Source organism: Meles meles, chromosome 1 (assembly GCF_922984935.1).
Source record: "Meles meles chromosome 1, mMelMel3.1 paternal haplotype, whole genome shotgun sequence".
In the NCBI taxonomy this organism is placed as follows: domain Eukaryota; kingdom Metazoa; phylum Chordata; class Mammalia; order Carnivora; family Mustelidae; genus Meles; species Meles meles.
The window spans coordinates 135,995,278-136,011,094 of record NC_060066.1 but is presented as its reverse complement, the minus strand read 5'-3'; the positions used below and the strand labels follow the sequence as shown (position 1 = coordinate 136,011,094).

The 15,817-nt window shown below is 46.9% G+C and overlaps 1 protein-coding gene across 2 annotated transcripts; it reads right to left on the bottom strand.

Moving 5' to 3' along the window:
• Positions 1 to 3,063: 3,063 nt before the first annotated feature.
• On the bottom strand, positions 3,064 to 15,407 carry F3 (coagulation factor III, tissue factor). 2 transcript variants are annotated; one of them, XM_045982151.1, is made up of 6 exons: positions 15,145 to 15,407; positions 13,832 to 13,943; positions 8,792 to 8,982; positions 6,335 to 6,513; positions 5,619 to 5,778; positions 3,064 to 4,051 (listed from the first exon to the last, which is right to left on the bottom strand). In XM_045982151.1, the coding sequence occupies exons 1-6, from the start codon at positions 15,242 to 15,244 to the stop codon at positions 3,915 to 3,917; spliced, it is 879 nt and encodes a 292-aa protein (XP_045838107.1). In that variant the 5' UTR covers positions 15,245 to 15,407; the 3' UTR covers positions 3,064 to 3,914. The 2 variants fall into 2 exon arrangements, with proteins under 2 accessions (XP_045838107.1, XP_045838116.1); XM_045982160.1 differs by having other exon boundaries at positions 5,631 to 5,778.
• Positions 15,408 to 15,817: the final 410 nt, after the last annotated feature.

Below are 15,817 nucleotides of genomic sequence, written 5' to 3'. Positions count from 1 at the left end.
CAATTAAGTGGCTTATATCCTGTGAAAAGTCCATGGGTAGGGAGAACTTCAGGCAAGGTTTGATCCAGTAGCTTGGTGACTTAGTTTCTTTCCTTCACCCTGCACTGCTCTCCTGTGTGTTATCTCCAGCTGAGGCTGGCTCCCTTTGTGGTCTTGAGATAGCTGCCCGCAGCTCTGGGGGCCACAGGTTTCTTCATTATTTCCCAAGAAAGAGCATGCCCACAGTCCCAGAAAAAGCCCTGAGATTCATCTTTCCTAGACAAGGTTAGATCCTGCGCCTAAACCAATGTCTGCAATAACTAGGAAGGAATGTATTGAATGGCAAAGCCAGAACCCCAGATCCCCTAGGTCCCCAGATGAAAAGCAGGGGCTATGGGAAAGGGAACAAGTGCCCACTATAAGCTTCTGAACTAAAGTTACATGGTAACAGTAACAAACATCAGGCAACTGTTGGAGAAGAAATAACACCTGCTAAATACTCATGTCTTAGAACAAGTAAGAATTGCATTTAGGAATGAGTTTATCCCCTATTTCATGGGCAGGGATAATTGTACCTTATTTTACTTAAGAGACAGGTACTTCAATTATAGGTCATCAGCTGTAACTAGGGTAAAATGTCTTTGGATTTCACAAGTACTGACTACTTATATGTAAATCAAACTTAATAATTTGAGATTGTATAGGTCTATTTTCAAAGCCTGAATGTTTGTTTACTAACAGTTAGCTTTATGATACGTTAAGGGCCAGGATAAGTAATGAAGTATAATTTGGCCCACAGAAGGGCAGCAGTTTCTGGATACCAGGAAAAAATTAATAGACTTTTCTGCTCCAAGTTCTACGGACAGTGTGGATTTTAGCAGCAGGTGTTCAGTCTCAGCGATAAGGACAGGTGGAGAAACATGAGACTGGGGACTCTGAAAATACAATCTGAGGGTTTTGGAGGGCAGGGGGGTGGGAGGTTGGGTGAGCCTGGTGGTGGGTATTATGTAGGGCACATATTTCATGGAGCACTGGGTGTGGTGCGTCAACAATGAATTCTGGAACACTGAAAAGAAATTTAAAAAATAAATTAAAAGTTTTTTTAAAAGTGCAATCAGGAAGCCTCCTGATCATCGCAGTGTGGTCTCATTCAGATCTGGAATGCATTCCTTCCCTGTGAACAGCCAGACACCTCGTTACTACCCAGACTGGCTTTCCCTTCTTTTAGTGGATCCATTCAAACTCCTTAGATTATGGGGCCTCGGAATCACATAATGACGTACTTGTTCCCGGCAGGGTAGGAGCAGCCTGATGGAAACAGGCAGTCAGATGCCCTCTCTGGGAGTTGTTCCACCACCCCCTCCCCCACATGGTGGACTAAGCTCTTTGTCCCAGGGAGCCCCGCGAGAGCAGGAATTCAAGGTAATGGCCAAAGCACACTTTGCTGCAGGACACGCCCCCACGCCAAGCTCTCTTCTGTTGACTTGGGTGTAAAGGCACTCCTTCTTTCTCTGGCATAATGAAAGACTGCCAAGTGTCCGACAGCCTCACCCGTACGGATACTGATTGTTCGTGGCAAGCAAACCAATAAAATGAACCCAATACACTATGGGTCTGTTTTCCTTTATTTCTCTGAAGTTTTTACCGCTTTTTTTCCTTTCAAGCTACTATTTTTCTGGGGACAGCAAAGGTTTGATTTTCCCATCCTTCTGGAGAATATGATGTTATATATCAAATATGTCATGTTTAGAGTTTTGTTGATAACCCTTGGAATTCTTTGAATTCTTTGGAGCAAAGGAACAGAGGGACTTGAAATTCATGAACAACTGGACAGTGACCCGCTTCTTCCCTTATTTTAATGCTTGCTCAGGGTGTCTGTGGGGGACCCCTTCCGGGAGGGTGGGCCCTCTGGGTGCTCTTTCTAGCCTGCACTGGCCCAGCCTTTCGCAGTGGGGAGCAAACACAGCTGTGGCCATACTAGGTGCCGGGAACCTCATTTCCGTCTCTAGCTAGAATCCTCTTTCAATACTCTTGTGAGATCAAGACTGTTCTGCCGTGTTTTATTTTTTTTTTAAACCATTTTTTAAAAAATATTTTATTTATTTGACAGAGAGAAATCACAACTAGGCAGAGAGAGAGAGGAGGAAGCAGGCTCCCCGCGGAGCAGAGAGCCCGATGTGGGGCTCGATCCCAGGACCCTGGGATCATGACCTGAGCCAAAGGCAGAGGCTTTAACCCATTGAGCCACCCAGGCGCCCCTGCCATGTTTTATTTGTGTTTGAATGGTGGACTCCCTATTTCTATACTCTAGAGGGAGGTAACATGGTCAGTTAGACTCTCATGACTGAGAGGCTACTGTCACTGCCTCCTTCAAGGGGCCGTTAACACGAGCCAGACCCAGTCCTAGCCACAAAGAGCTCTCAACTTAGTTTGCTTTTCACGAACTCCAGAGACTCTACTTCTCTCTCTGTCTATCTTCGATTGCCCTTTCATCCAATTTTCTTTCAAGGCGATAGTCCAAAGAATTCGTCCTTTCTCCTCTCTAGCCTTCATCTGCAACTCCACCCAATGCCCACAAAAAGAAGTCACCCCCTCTAATCTGCAGTCTGCTGGATGATTTTCTCCCTTCCTGGGACATCATGTGTCCCTGCCATTGCTGTGTGACCGGTGGTGCCCCCCAGTAGGCAGCGTTGTCAGGTGTGATCAGATGTTGCCTGGCCAGTGACAGGTGAGCAGAAGTTCTAAGAGGTGGCTCAAAGCTTGAAGACATGGCTGCTGTTACTACTCATTTTTTGTTTTCCCTCTGCCCTGACCCAAATAGAGTCTTCCCCTTGGGTTCGGGTCCTAGAATGAGAGTGTAATTAAGAAGAGCTGCAGTCAACTTGCAGCCACCAAACTAATGTAAGTGAGAATTCAAGATAGCATTGTTGTTGTTATTGTTGTTGTTGTTTTAAGATAGCATTGTTGTGAGCCACTGAGAATTTTCAGGTCGTTTGTCCTGCAGCAGAGCCAACTAATATAAAGTCCAAATCATAAATAATAAAATGGGAGATATAATAAATACAATAGTCACAATTCCCAGCCACCTTTATTTGTATAAAAGTATATTAAATAAATTATCTCAATATATACAAATAGAACCATATTACTTCTATAAATAGAATATCCCCATGTATAAAACCTTTTAGAAAATTATATAAATATATACAATATTGACCATAAAAGCTTGCAGTACCTTAAATCATCACCTCTATGTGGTCTGTATAGTAGTCTTATAAAAATATATATAGAGTCGGCTGTCAAGTGCTTAACCCACAGCATCTGAGTCAATTAAAGTGCTAAACTGTAAGGTGCTTTAGGAATGTGCCCCAAAACAGAAGTCTTCTACATTTAACACATTCATATAAAAGTTGCCAATTGTTTTGGAACTCTAAAGAACTCAGAAAAGAAGAACCTAAACACCATATATCACAAAAGAATTCTCTATGTTAGAAAATTTCACCCAATTTCCATTTCACTCTCCCTTATGATTTGAAGTCAGCTTCTCAAAAGTTTTCCAAAAATCTACCCAGGAATTTTTTTTAAGGTTTTTGTTCATTTGTTTTGATTACGTGATCTGATTTCATTCGGGGTATAGAATGTACATTCTAACACATGATATGTGCAAAAGGTGCCACAGTGTTAAAATAGAAATTTTTAAATCTTGGAATTGTTTGTACCATTTGTTACATTCCAAAGTGTCTAATGCTGTTGTTGAAACCAGAATCCTAATCGTGAGAACTGGTCAGATCAAGAGCTATCTCTGAGCCCAAGTCTCTATGCTCCACGATACTCCTTTGTGTTTCCATATATATATATATTCTGTTGTCTTACAAGTTCTTGGTCGCAGTGCAGCCTACACGCCATCGTGGATGGCAGCTCCCAGGACACATGCCTCATGCAGCATTGAGTGGGGAGCTCTCCTTCCCGCTCTGCCCCGCGCGCGCCTTCCTGCACTTGTACAGTGTCACAGACAGGATGATGGTGAGGACAAGGACCACGAGCACCACAATTACAATGATGAGGAGCACTTCTGAAAAACAAAGGGTACCAATCAACTTCAACTTCGAGAGCTTGCATTCCATTCATCAGTAGGCAGAACGGAGGGCAATAACCCTAAATGACACCAAATTAATGTTTTGTATAATTTGAAATTTTTTTCCTCTGCTCCTTCCACGGCAACACATTTTGATTAGGAAAGAATGGGTCAAGCCCTCACTGTTTTAGGACTGTTGATGGTGGTGAACAAGATTTAATGGGCTGTTTAATAAACCGGATAATGCTGACAGCCTAGAAAGGGTACATATAAGTGGGAGCAGGAACCACTGTTAGAAACAAGTGGCTAAAACTAATGCTGGCTTTGGTGGCCAGGATTACAATCACAGAAGATGAAGGTCAGTGCAAAGAGCGAGACACAGAGTGCTAGCAGGGTTCAGGTGAAGGACAGTAGATAATTGGTAGGGGCAATAGGAAGGCTTCCTGGTGGAGGTGGCATTTGAAATGGTTCTAAAGGACACAATTCAGTAGAAGAAAAAGAGGCAGAGAAGAAGTGATCTGGGTGTGTATGAGGACAGAGTAGCAGCAGAACCCCAGCTGGCTTGAGGGAGATGGATGTGAGGACTGGGGGTCTGATGGCACAGAGGGGTGCAGGACCAGAGGGAAGGAGAGCCCTCTTCTTCCCCACTTCCATCATGGTCAATCAATAGGAGAGAATTTACTTTAAAGTGTTTTTAGGGTACCTGGGTGGCTCAGTTGGTTAAGCGACTGCCTTCCGCTCAGGTCATGATCCCAGAGTCCTGGGATCAAGTCCCACATCAGGCTCCCTGCTCAGTGGGGAGTCTGCTTCTCCCTCTGACCTTCTCTCTCATGCTCTCTCTCTCTTTCTTTCTCTCTCTCAAATAAATAAATTAAATCTTTTTTAAAAGAATGTTTTTAAGTATTCAAATCTCGCCTAAGCAAGGAGCTATCCTATGACTCTTTTGTTCCCTGAATGTCCTCAGAGTCCTTTCCCTATAAAGCCTAGAGGGAGACTCAGGATTTCAGTTTCCCTGGACAAGGGTGAACCCCCCGTGGCACTTCCAGCTAGGAGCCACTCCTCACAAGGGGTCTGGGCCCCGGGTGTGCATGCGCCTGCATGAGGGACTATCTGGTAGATTCAGTTTCTTCCTTTCTGGGTTAGACTTTCAGACCCTGTGACAACAGCCCATGGCGCATGCTCACAAATGTCTAGTGGGTGCTGCTGCGGCTGGTTCAGACACTCCCCCATAACTCCCAGGATCAGAATTTAAGTATGAAAAAATACGCAGAGAAATCTGTGATTTGATGTTAAATTGTAAACTTGCATCGAGTGTTCAGTGCTCAGTGGAGAGCTTGGCACATGGCAGGGGCTCAAGACCACAGTAATACAAGGGGACAACACAGCAGCATTTCTAAATGCCTAAAATTGTAAGGGAACCCCCAGAACAACACAAACAAACAAACCAACAACAACAACACGGCTGTTTTTCCCAGAACAAAAGTCCACCCTGGTTCTGAGGGTGGAACCGGTCCTCTGGAAGGCATCCGTGCCTCCCAGACGAATGCTGGACAGAACCACTCACCTCTGAACGTACCTTTCTCATGGCTAGTGCACTCAATATGACTTTCTGGACTCTTCTGGTTAGCCTTCCGTGATGGAATCGCTGCTTGAACACTGAAACAGTAGCTTTCTCCTTCATCCACATCAATCAAAAACTCATTAGTGTTCGTCTTGGCTGTTTTCTGTTAAAAGATGAAGAGTTCTGAATTGTCTGGGCTCAGGGTGAATTCTTTCCGCATTACTAAGTCACTGTGGAAGGAAAAGCCTGCAGGGACACTCCTGACATAGAAAGGATTAGAAGTGACTCGGCTGCTCTGTTCCCCTTGGTAACTGCTAAGGACGTTTCTTCCAAGACCAAAAATATCCAATTTAGGTACATCCAACCCAATTTAGCTCTTCTAGAAGAGAAGTGCCATAAAGGAAAAAAGGAATGAAGCATTCATCATTGAATGGAAAACCGATTTTGTCTCTGGGATCCTCCAGAGAGAAAGAAATGGGAGAGCTGGCAGGAGCCTCAGAGGTGACCCGGCCCAGTCCTTGGCTGAGGAGCCTGCAGATCTGGGGGGTCCCGCCCGGAGTCCCAGGCAGAGCCGGGACAGCAGGCCCCCCGCCCCCTCGACGGCGCTGCTCTCTCACCCATCCCACTATGGCATTTTCGAACTGAGGGAGGAAGTGGGCTGTAAAGTCAAGGAGCCATAATTTAAAACAAGTCATAAAAACAGATGAAAGAATCCTCACCTTTCCTGTACTTGAAGCTTTCCAGTAATAAAGTGTGTAAATTAAGTTCTTGCCAAAAACATCCCGGAGGCTGAGGAAGGTGCCGTTCCTCCTGACTAAGGTGCATGTATCTCGTATGGTCACATTCAGCTTTGTCCCGACTTGTTTGAAACTCTGGATTGCTGGCTGTCCGAGCTTGGCTGAAACATAGAAAATGAGCTCCGCTGGAACCAAAGAATTCTCTACCAAGCAGAAGCCCATTCAGTTGTCATGGTTAATAACAGCCCAGCCATCCCTCATGGAGTGACTGTACAGAATGGGCTCCCCAGCGGTCGGGAGCTAAGTGGCTCTGCAGCCGAATCCCGAGACTTCCCCAGGCACTGCCGTCTCTGTGCAAATATAATGGAGGCACAGACGTCACTTTAAATTTCCTTGCTGTCACAGCAAGAAATGCAAAAAGGAACAACTGAAATTACTTTTAATAATACATTTTGTTTAAACCCCAATAGCTAAAATATTATCATTTAACACGTAATCAATATAAAACATTTTGGAGGTATTTTTCAAAATCCAGGACGTATGGCATTAGCTGTATTTCAAGTGTTCCGTAGCCATCTGTGGCCAGTGGCTGTTGTAGTAAATGATGCAGTTGTATAAGATTCCATATTTTAGATACAGTAAATTAGGGGCTGAGGGAAAGAGCAGGAGAAGTCCTCAGGACCTCAGGGAGCCAGTGTCAACCATAGGGTCTTTGCAATGGCTCAGTAGTCTGCTGTGCTTAGGCTGCGTGACTGTAGAAGTCCCAGTAATTCAACACAAATTACCAGCGTGTGTGTGTGTGTGTGTGTGTGTGTGTGTGTGCGCACATGCGCACATGCAAAATTAATACATAAAATATTTTCTTCTTTTTTCTTTCTTTCTTTAAAGATTTTATTTATTTATTTGATAGAGAGAGCAAGCGCACGAGCAGTGGGAGAGGCAGGGGGAGAGGGAGAACCTGAGTCGAAGGCAGACACTTAACCAACTGAGCCACCCAGGCACCCCTATAAAATATTTTCTCTCTTATACCAAAAAAGGATTTGAAGTGGCTTACAAAAAAACTCAAGAACTATAAAAGGAAATCATGAGGATCTGAGCCACTCAAAGGGAGAATGAGTGACATGGACCCCGCACGGTCCCTGAAGGGTGGCTATGGCTGAGCCCCTGTGAGAGACACACCAGTGAAGGCCACACAGGAGTCTGAAGACAGGCTCTGGCAAACGGGGGCTCAGGGAGGGCAGACAGACTCACTCGGGGATTAGGTTACTTTCTATTTCCACTCTCACTGTAGACAGCAGAGGGGAAAGGTGATGGACTGTCCCTTAGCTTCTCACCGTCCCTGCTGGGAGAGAGCATTCTCCCTCACTGGGCAGTCAGAGGGTCAATACAAAAAGCACCGGATAAAATACATAACGCCCGGGGTGCTGGGTGGCTCAGGTAAGCGTCTATCTTCGGCTCTGTTCATGATCCCAGGGTCTTGGAATCGAGCCCCACATCCGTCTCCCTGCTCAGTGGGAGTCTGCTTCTCCCTACCCCTCTGCAGCTCCCTGTACTTGTGCTCTCTCTCTCTCTCTCTTCTCTCAAATAAATAAATAAAACTTTAAACAAACAAAAAACATAACACCCTTTCATTCTAACTTTTTGTTCTAATTCCTCTTGAAAGAGCAGCTGAGTTCACTCTCCTCAATGTGCTACATCTGTTAATTAAAAATACCTAGCTCAGAACTATAGTCCTGACCAAAAAAAAAAAAAAAAATTCTAAATCTCCTGCTTGGCCGGAATCCTCTGCATTCCCTTGTTAGGTGCTAAGGTCAGCCTACTGGGGCAAAGGCTGGGGAGGGAAGCATTCTTCATTTTCCAAGCCGGGAGGAAGGAGGCAGGCTGGGGCGGGCCAGGCAAGGGCCGGCACACCACCGCATCCTGGGACTCCAAGCCTGCTCAGTTTATTTAAAAATGTCAGCAAGCCTGATTGTGGGCTCAGGGGGGAACTAGACCTACAGAGATCTGTGACTGTTCGTGAAAACCCTAACCTGGGACTTCTGGTCTCATGATGGAAAAAGAATATTCCGGAGATTCATGCAATTCCATCTTTTATAATCTCCTAAATATCCACGGGGGAAATGCTCAATCTCCAGCTTTGGTGGGTTTCCTCCTCCCCGACCCATTCCCAGCCCCTCCTTGGCCCCTCCCCAGCCCCTCCACTGGGCCTGGGGATGGGGGGGGTAGTTACATGATGACACTATTAACAAGTGCAGAGTTTACGTTTCTGTGACCCTCCCACCACACCAGGAGTGAGCCAAGAGGGCCGTGGCACTTACCAGTTCCAGAGAAAGAGGATCTGTGTATGGATACATAGCCTTTTATGTGATAGCCCCTAAGAGTCACAAGCTCACAGAATATTCAGCTCAAGCATGAAGAGTTATTACAAAGAGTACTTACTCTCCACGTAAGGTGTGAACTCTGGGGAGTTTGTAAATGGAGGCTCCCCAGAGTAATCGGTGGCGTCAGCCGGGTAGGAGAGGACCCGTGCCTGATATGTCTGATTCACGTCATTCCCAATCTCATCGGTGAGGTCACACTCTGTGTCTGTGGTGTAGAAGCATTTGCTCTTCCAATTTCCAAGTCTAGGGCTAAAGGGAGGAAAAGAGGCAGAGAAATGAAACAGGAGGACCTGCATCGGAGGCAGCTTGCTTTCTGGCTGGGGTTGGGTGTTATACTACCAGCCCCCACACGGGGTCCAAGCAGGCAGTGGTCCTTGCAGCAGCCTGGGAATGGCTCTGTAATGACTCACTTTTCACAGAAAAGGCTATGGGGCAAGGTGAGAATGGGTGTCCGGCTCGAAGTCACACAGCAGTTTGCCTGCTGGGTCTGTGCGCTCAACCATTTGTGAAGTAGCTTGCTTGCTTGCTTGCTTGCTCGCTTTCTTTCTTTCTTTCTTTCTTTTTTTTTTTTTCCTTTTTATTAATTTTTTCAGCGTAACAGTATTCATTCTTTTTGCACAACACCCAGTGCTCCATGCAAAACGTGCTCTCCCCATCACCCACCACCTGTTCCCCCAACCTCCCACCCCTGACCCTTCAAAACCCTCAGGTTGTTTTTCAGAGTCCATAGTCTCTTATGGTTCGCCTCCCCTCCCCAATGTCCATAGCCCGCTCCCCCTCTCCCAATCCCACCTCCCCCCAGCAACCCCCAGTTTGTTTTGTGAGATTAAGAGTCATTTATGGTTTGTCTCCCTCCCAATCCCATCTTGTTTCATTTATTCTTTCTTTCTTTCTTAAGATTTTATTTATTTGAGAGAGAGAGAGAGAGAGAGAGAGAGAACAGTGGGGTGGGGAGAAGGGGAAGGGCAGAGAGAGAAGCAGACTCCCTGCTGAGCAGGGAGCCTCACCTGGGACCCCAACACAGTGACCTGAAGACAGATGTTCAACTGACTGAGCCAGCCAGGTGCTGGCTTGCTTTCTTAAGAAAGAAAGAAATTTCTTTCTTAAAATGCAGACACTTTCTTATGGTTACATGGGAGAGAGAACAATTTCCCATCAAGACCCAATTATTTGTTATAGTCTACTTATTATATCATTCTATAACACACTGATTTTTTAAAAATTTTATTTTATTATTATTATTATTTAAGATTTTATTTATTTATTTGACAGACAGAGATCACGAGTAGGCAGAGAGGGAGGCAGAGAGCGGGGGTAAGCAGGCTCCCTGTTGAGCAGAGAGCCCGATGTGGGGCTCGATCCCAGGACCCTGGGATCATGACCTGAGCCGAAGGCAGAGGCTTTAACCCACTGAGCCACCCAGACACCCCCAAATTTTATTTATTTTAAAGGGAGAGAGAGAGCATGAGCAGGGGGAGGGAAAAAAGGAGAGGGAGAGAATCCTAAGGAGGCTCCACATGGAGTGTAGAGCCTGATGTGGGGCTCGATCTCATCACCCTGAGATGATGACCTGAGCCAAAATCAAGAGTCAGACACCCTACTGACTGAGCCACCCAGCAGTCCCTATTACACACTTATTTTATCACATTCTATATTCTATGTGAAATATAGTCAATGTACTAATAATAGGATCTACATAACCATATTTCTATATATTACATTTGATTGTGACCACTGTTGGTGTCTACCATATGCTAGGAATCATACAGGGCCTTTTACTCAGGTAACTTCATTTGATATAATCCTTCCAAGAAGGTATTGGATCTTTTTCACATATAAGGACACAAGCTCAGAGCCACTAGGTACCTTGTACAAGGTAACATAGCTAATGCGGTGAGAACGGATGTGTCCATCTCATTACACTACATGCCTCCCTCACTTCTATGTGAGTACAGCCCATCAAAGATTATCACATTACAATACAGGTAGGATCTAAGAGTCTGAGAGACAAAGAGGCTAAGATAGAGCTAAGATAGAGCTTTCCTTTGCAAGACATCGTTGAAGAGGAAGTAATTTAAAGAACTGCTACACATGACATTCTTCTAAAGGATGAAACATTTGTAGAGCGTGTGCCTGCCACTGGGTCCACACACTTGTGTCACGTAAATTGACAGCCACACTGCTTTTCCCTTCAGCATCACAGACTGCCAGAGAGCCCTGCCCAGCATTCAAGACCGTGCTCCAATCCTGCTTTCTCCAAGAATCTCTGTATCTCCTTTCTCACAACTGGCCTCTCCCTTCTCTGTACCCCAGCAATGACATGTCCAAAGAAGCACTTACTGCAAACCTGGTACCAGCGTCCATGCCCTCGTGGCCCATGCACCCTGAAGCAGCACAGCTAAACGGAGGGCTCTCGTAGCTAGGCCTTGCTGAGTGTAAGGTGGTTTGTACTTACGGGTTGAATCAGGGGAAAACAAGCTGCCATATGAATTCAACTCTCTCAGTTCATGCATGAGAGCCCTAAGTACATATTTTTTTAAAAAAATCTGAACTAACTCTCGGGGCTAAGAGGGCATGGGCAAACACACTCTTTATCCTAAGATCCACAAACTGAGATGCATATAGAAATATTTTGGTTTCTGACATTTCTCTAACTTTCTGTGATAAAAGTAAAGAGGCTGTCTTAATTCCAGAATGACCAAAATGCATTTTTAATAATATCACTTCTATTCTAAAAATTGAGAAAGAACATGACGACTCTTCTCCATCGCTATGGCACTCCTACTGTTTGGACTAACAGGAGAAAGCCTGCTGGGCTCTGTGGCCTCCTTCTGTCTGAGAGACAGGTATTCCATTCGTCCCAGCTCACACACAGAAATCACGGTACTCATCTGCAGAAATTAGCACAAGCGCCTAGATCCCCGAAAGCAGTAAAGTCTTGTGAAAAGATAATGAAGGGGTTCTGTACTAAGTTCCTCTAAATGCTATTGTCAGCAATAACACTTTAAAAGGCTTCAAGCTTCCTCTAGGTATTGCAAAACCTCCCAGTTTGGAAATAATAAATGTCCCACTTGAATTACTAAGAAATTCCAACAGAAGCCAAATTCAACAATTTAAAAGCAGGTTGTTTTCTAGAAGCTTTGGAAGTTTAGTCTTAGCATTCAGAACATTTCCACAGAATCAATATTACAGGTGATGGTTGGGCACAAGGGCTTGAGCCAATAGAACTTCCCAGCCACCACTGAAAACTGGGGGGGGGGGGGGGGAGAGGGCAAATGCTGCTGGAGCTCCAAACTGGGGCTCCAGGCACAGCAGGGGTGCCCTGGGAGTGGCGACAGGCTGGTGGTGAGGGCAGGTGGGTGAAAAAGAGCAGCAGGTTAAAATGCTTTCTCTAGGGGCAGAAAGCCAGGAAGGAGGAAAACCCACAGAGGGCCTTCCTCTCTCCTCCCAGCTTTGGGGGATCCCATCTGACTATGGCCAACCCACCTAGGCAGCTGATGGTCTGAGGTACTGGGGAGACCCCGGTTCCAGAAGTGGCTGGGCACTCACTATAGGGGCAGTCACGAATCAATCCCTCCCCTTCCCCAGACAAGTTTCCTCCTCCTGGATTGCCACAGGTCCTTGGGTCCTTTGCACCTAGTAATTGTATTTACCCATGGGGAGGATGAAGAAGAGTGTGTGGGTGGGGGATGGCCCACGGGGCTTCTAGTGCAGGCACAGGAGTGTGGGGAGGTCACTGTCTTGGTAGGAACCCCTCATCCCCGGCTGCAGGCACCTGCGAGCCACAGCTCTGCTAGGATGTGTTACTGAAATAGCAGCAGCCTTGGAAAGTCCAAGAACTTAGAGCCCATCAAGGCTTCTGTTCAAAAATCAGGTCAGTTGTAACAGTTGCCACACATTCACCAAACCCAAGACTGAGTATATGTAGGAGTAATTCCTCCTGAAATCCCATTTTCGTTATCCAGAAGGAAGATGTTTTACTAAGGTAAACCTCAGTGCTGTATCAGGGGAATTAATTACCAATTCTCAATTAGTGGACGCTGAATGGACGAGTTGGACCATAACCATAATTATTACCTGGGGTTCTGAAACTCCTGTTGTTCTCTCTCTCTATCCATACCCACAGCACGAACATACATAAGTTCTCTTCCCCGTTTAGCAAGAGTTGTCATGAAGTTCATTTTGAAAAACAAGAACATCTACCTCATAGACGCACTCTGTGCTTAGGAGCTGTGTTCCCAATACCATATAAAAGGTTTGACACAAGCTAAAACAAAACAGCAAAACACCTTGAACTTGGAGCCAGTGATTCCATTGTGCCTTTTTTCAATTAGCTCTCCTCTACTTAATAAGAACTCTAGTGAGCCTCCTAGAACATTTCAGAAACCAAAAACTCCCCCAAGAAAATGGTGAAAACCATCAAGGAAGATGGGCAGCATGCGTCTGACACTCAGATTGAAAATGCCAACCTACAGCTCTTGGAGGGAGCTGTCAGTCAGAGAGGACAACAGCCAAGCAGCGCGGCCCCAACAACCCAGAGTATAGACAGAGGAACATTTCTTCCAGGCTTTAGTGAGTCACGACTTTGACCTCCTCCGAGTACACGTATGCAACCGAATTTTCAATCAGTGTCCAAAGAGTGAATCAAACACTGCTTTAGGGCAATGTCTACATTTGGATTCCTCCCCTCCCCTCCACAACATGTTAGATCCGGCTCACGGTCTAGACAGGGAGGAAAAAACTGTGTGCTTAAATGGGATTAGTATCCATTCAGGACAACATGTTCCCATGCTACCACAGCGGCTCAAGAAGGTTCACCTACCCCCAGTTTAGCCTCCATTTAGGAATATTCCCATAACCAAGTGAAACAATCTATCAGTTTAAGCTGTGAAAATGTTGCAGGCTTCATGGAGTACAACTCCTGCCTGCAAATGACCAGGAATGCCCTTTGTCATCTGTTAAATACTCTCATCCATTCATCAGCGTTAAAGACATTTGTATTCAGCACAGGGAAGTGGAACATCAAAAACTTTAATTTTCTTTTCTTTCTTTCTTTTTCTTTCTTTCTTTTTTTTTTTTTTTTTTGTACCTAGCTTACCTTATCTGAACCGTGTAGACATGATTGATGGGTTTGGGTTCCCACTCCAAAATTGTCTTGAAATTAGTTGATTTCCAAGTTAAGTTATATGCTACCACTACCTCTGTAGTGCCTTTAAACAATAGAGAAACAACTATTATTACATGAACTCAGCACATGATTTCACATTGATGGTATAAAACCTCTTCCCACCCACCCAACATCACCATTAACTTCATATCATTTTTTTTCCAACCGCAAAAGCTTCATTACTGAATTATCAAGACAAAAAAAGATTTTCAAGTTTTTATTTTCTTAATTAAGGTCTCTGAAGTTCCTCATGGCAAGATCTACCTTGTAATCTAAGAAAACAGGCAAGGATCTCAAAATCCTTGTTTGAAATTACTCGCGGGGTGTGTGTGTGTGGGGGGGTGCGGGATAGGGGGTTAGGGTGGTGGGAAGCCCTGAGATAACTTGACCTAGAAACACCGCGCAGGAGCCTTCAGCCTCTTGCTATGTCTAAGACCCAGCCCAGGAAGTACAGGACTCAGAGGTTCAACTCACCAGGGAAGGCCAGGTAAGAAGGGTTTGGGGTAAGTTATGGAAAAGGGCAGATCCACGCGTGTGAGAGAGGTTAGGGCTGAATACCATAAGAAGGCCAAATCTTGACTTTTCCCATTTTTATCTAACATGTCTCTATATAGAAACTTCCGGACAGCTAGCCAGAGGTGTGGCCTGTCACACCATGGGATGGGTTCCGTTAGGATGCGTTATTATTAAGGTCTGTTTTGCCAATACTCAGCAGGTCAGTCTCTGCCATGCCGCGCACACGGAATAAGCATATGAGGCATGCACAATGTGGTGTCTGCTCCAATCTAAGCGACTTTTTGCAGCAGGATTGCCTCTAAATCAATCTAAAACAAAGCTGTCCAAGAGAAGACCGCAAGGGCGGATCTTCATCAAGGCAAATGCACGTGCAGTGAAAGATAATATACCAACACGGTACGCTGACCAGGCCCAAGTGCGGATCCGTGTCCACCACCTTCAAGGTGGTGATCACTGGAAAACACTTTCCCTAAACTCAAAGCGGGAGCCACATATCCCAGTATGCCATAATGACGGACTCGGGAGCGAGCTTCTCCAGCAGAAGGGCCGCCAGCAACTACCCTCCATCACCAGCCTGCGCGCCTCGGGGGCCGACTTCGGCTTCGTTCCGACTCCGCTGCTTGAGAGAGGACTCGCCGCGTCAAGGGGGTGCGGGGCACCTCCGGGCAGCAGGGCGAGCCCCCTCCTCCGGCCGCGCGCGCTGGGTTTCGGGAGCGGGTGTCACTCACCTGACGTTCTGGCCACCTGCAGGAGGACCCAGCTGAGCAGGAGCATCCGAGCGACCGCGGCCTCGGGGCTGGGCACCCGGAGCCAGGTGGGGGTCTCCATGTCCACGAGCTGGCGGCGAGGTCGGGAGGATTCCGGTACGCCCCGAAGACTAGGGAGGTTGCGCTGGAGACGCCGATGGCAGCGTGCTAGAGCGGGAAGGGGTGCAGGGAACCCTGAATCTGGGGGAGCTCGCGCTACGGCGCGCTTTAAGGAGCCGCGCGACCGCGCGCCCCTCATGTGCCCCCGACCCGCCCCCGCCGCTCCTCCCCACTCCCGCCTCCGGCCGGACTACTGGCCGTCGCGGTGGGCGGCCCCAGGCCAGTCCCCACCCCTGTCCCGCCTCCTCCGGGGAGGAAACTCCCAGGGGTGATTCACCCGTGATTCAACAGCCCGGCAGAGCGCGATGCTTCCCTTCGGCCCCGGCGGCTCCAGGTGCGGCGGAGGACGGGGTCCCCCGGCCTCCCGGCCCCGTGACCCCCGGGCCACCCAGGCCGGCGACCCCAACGTCCGACCTGAGTGGGCAGGTCTGTGGGGAAGAAAGCGGGGGCGCTTCGGGAGGAGTTCTCGAGGTGGAGGCAAGGATTCTCCCCTACTCTTTGGTCCCAGTGCTGTCCCCGGCGGCGGGAGCGGCAG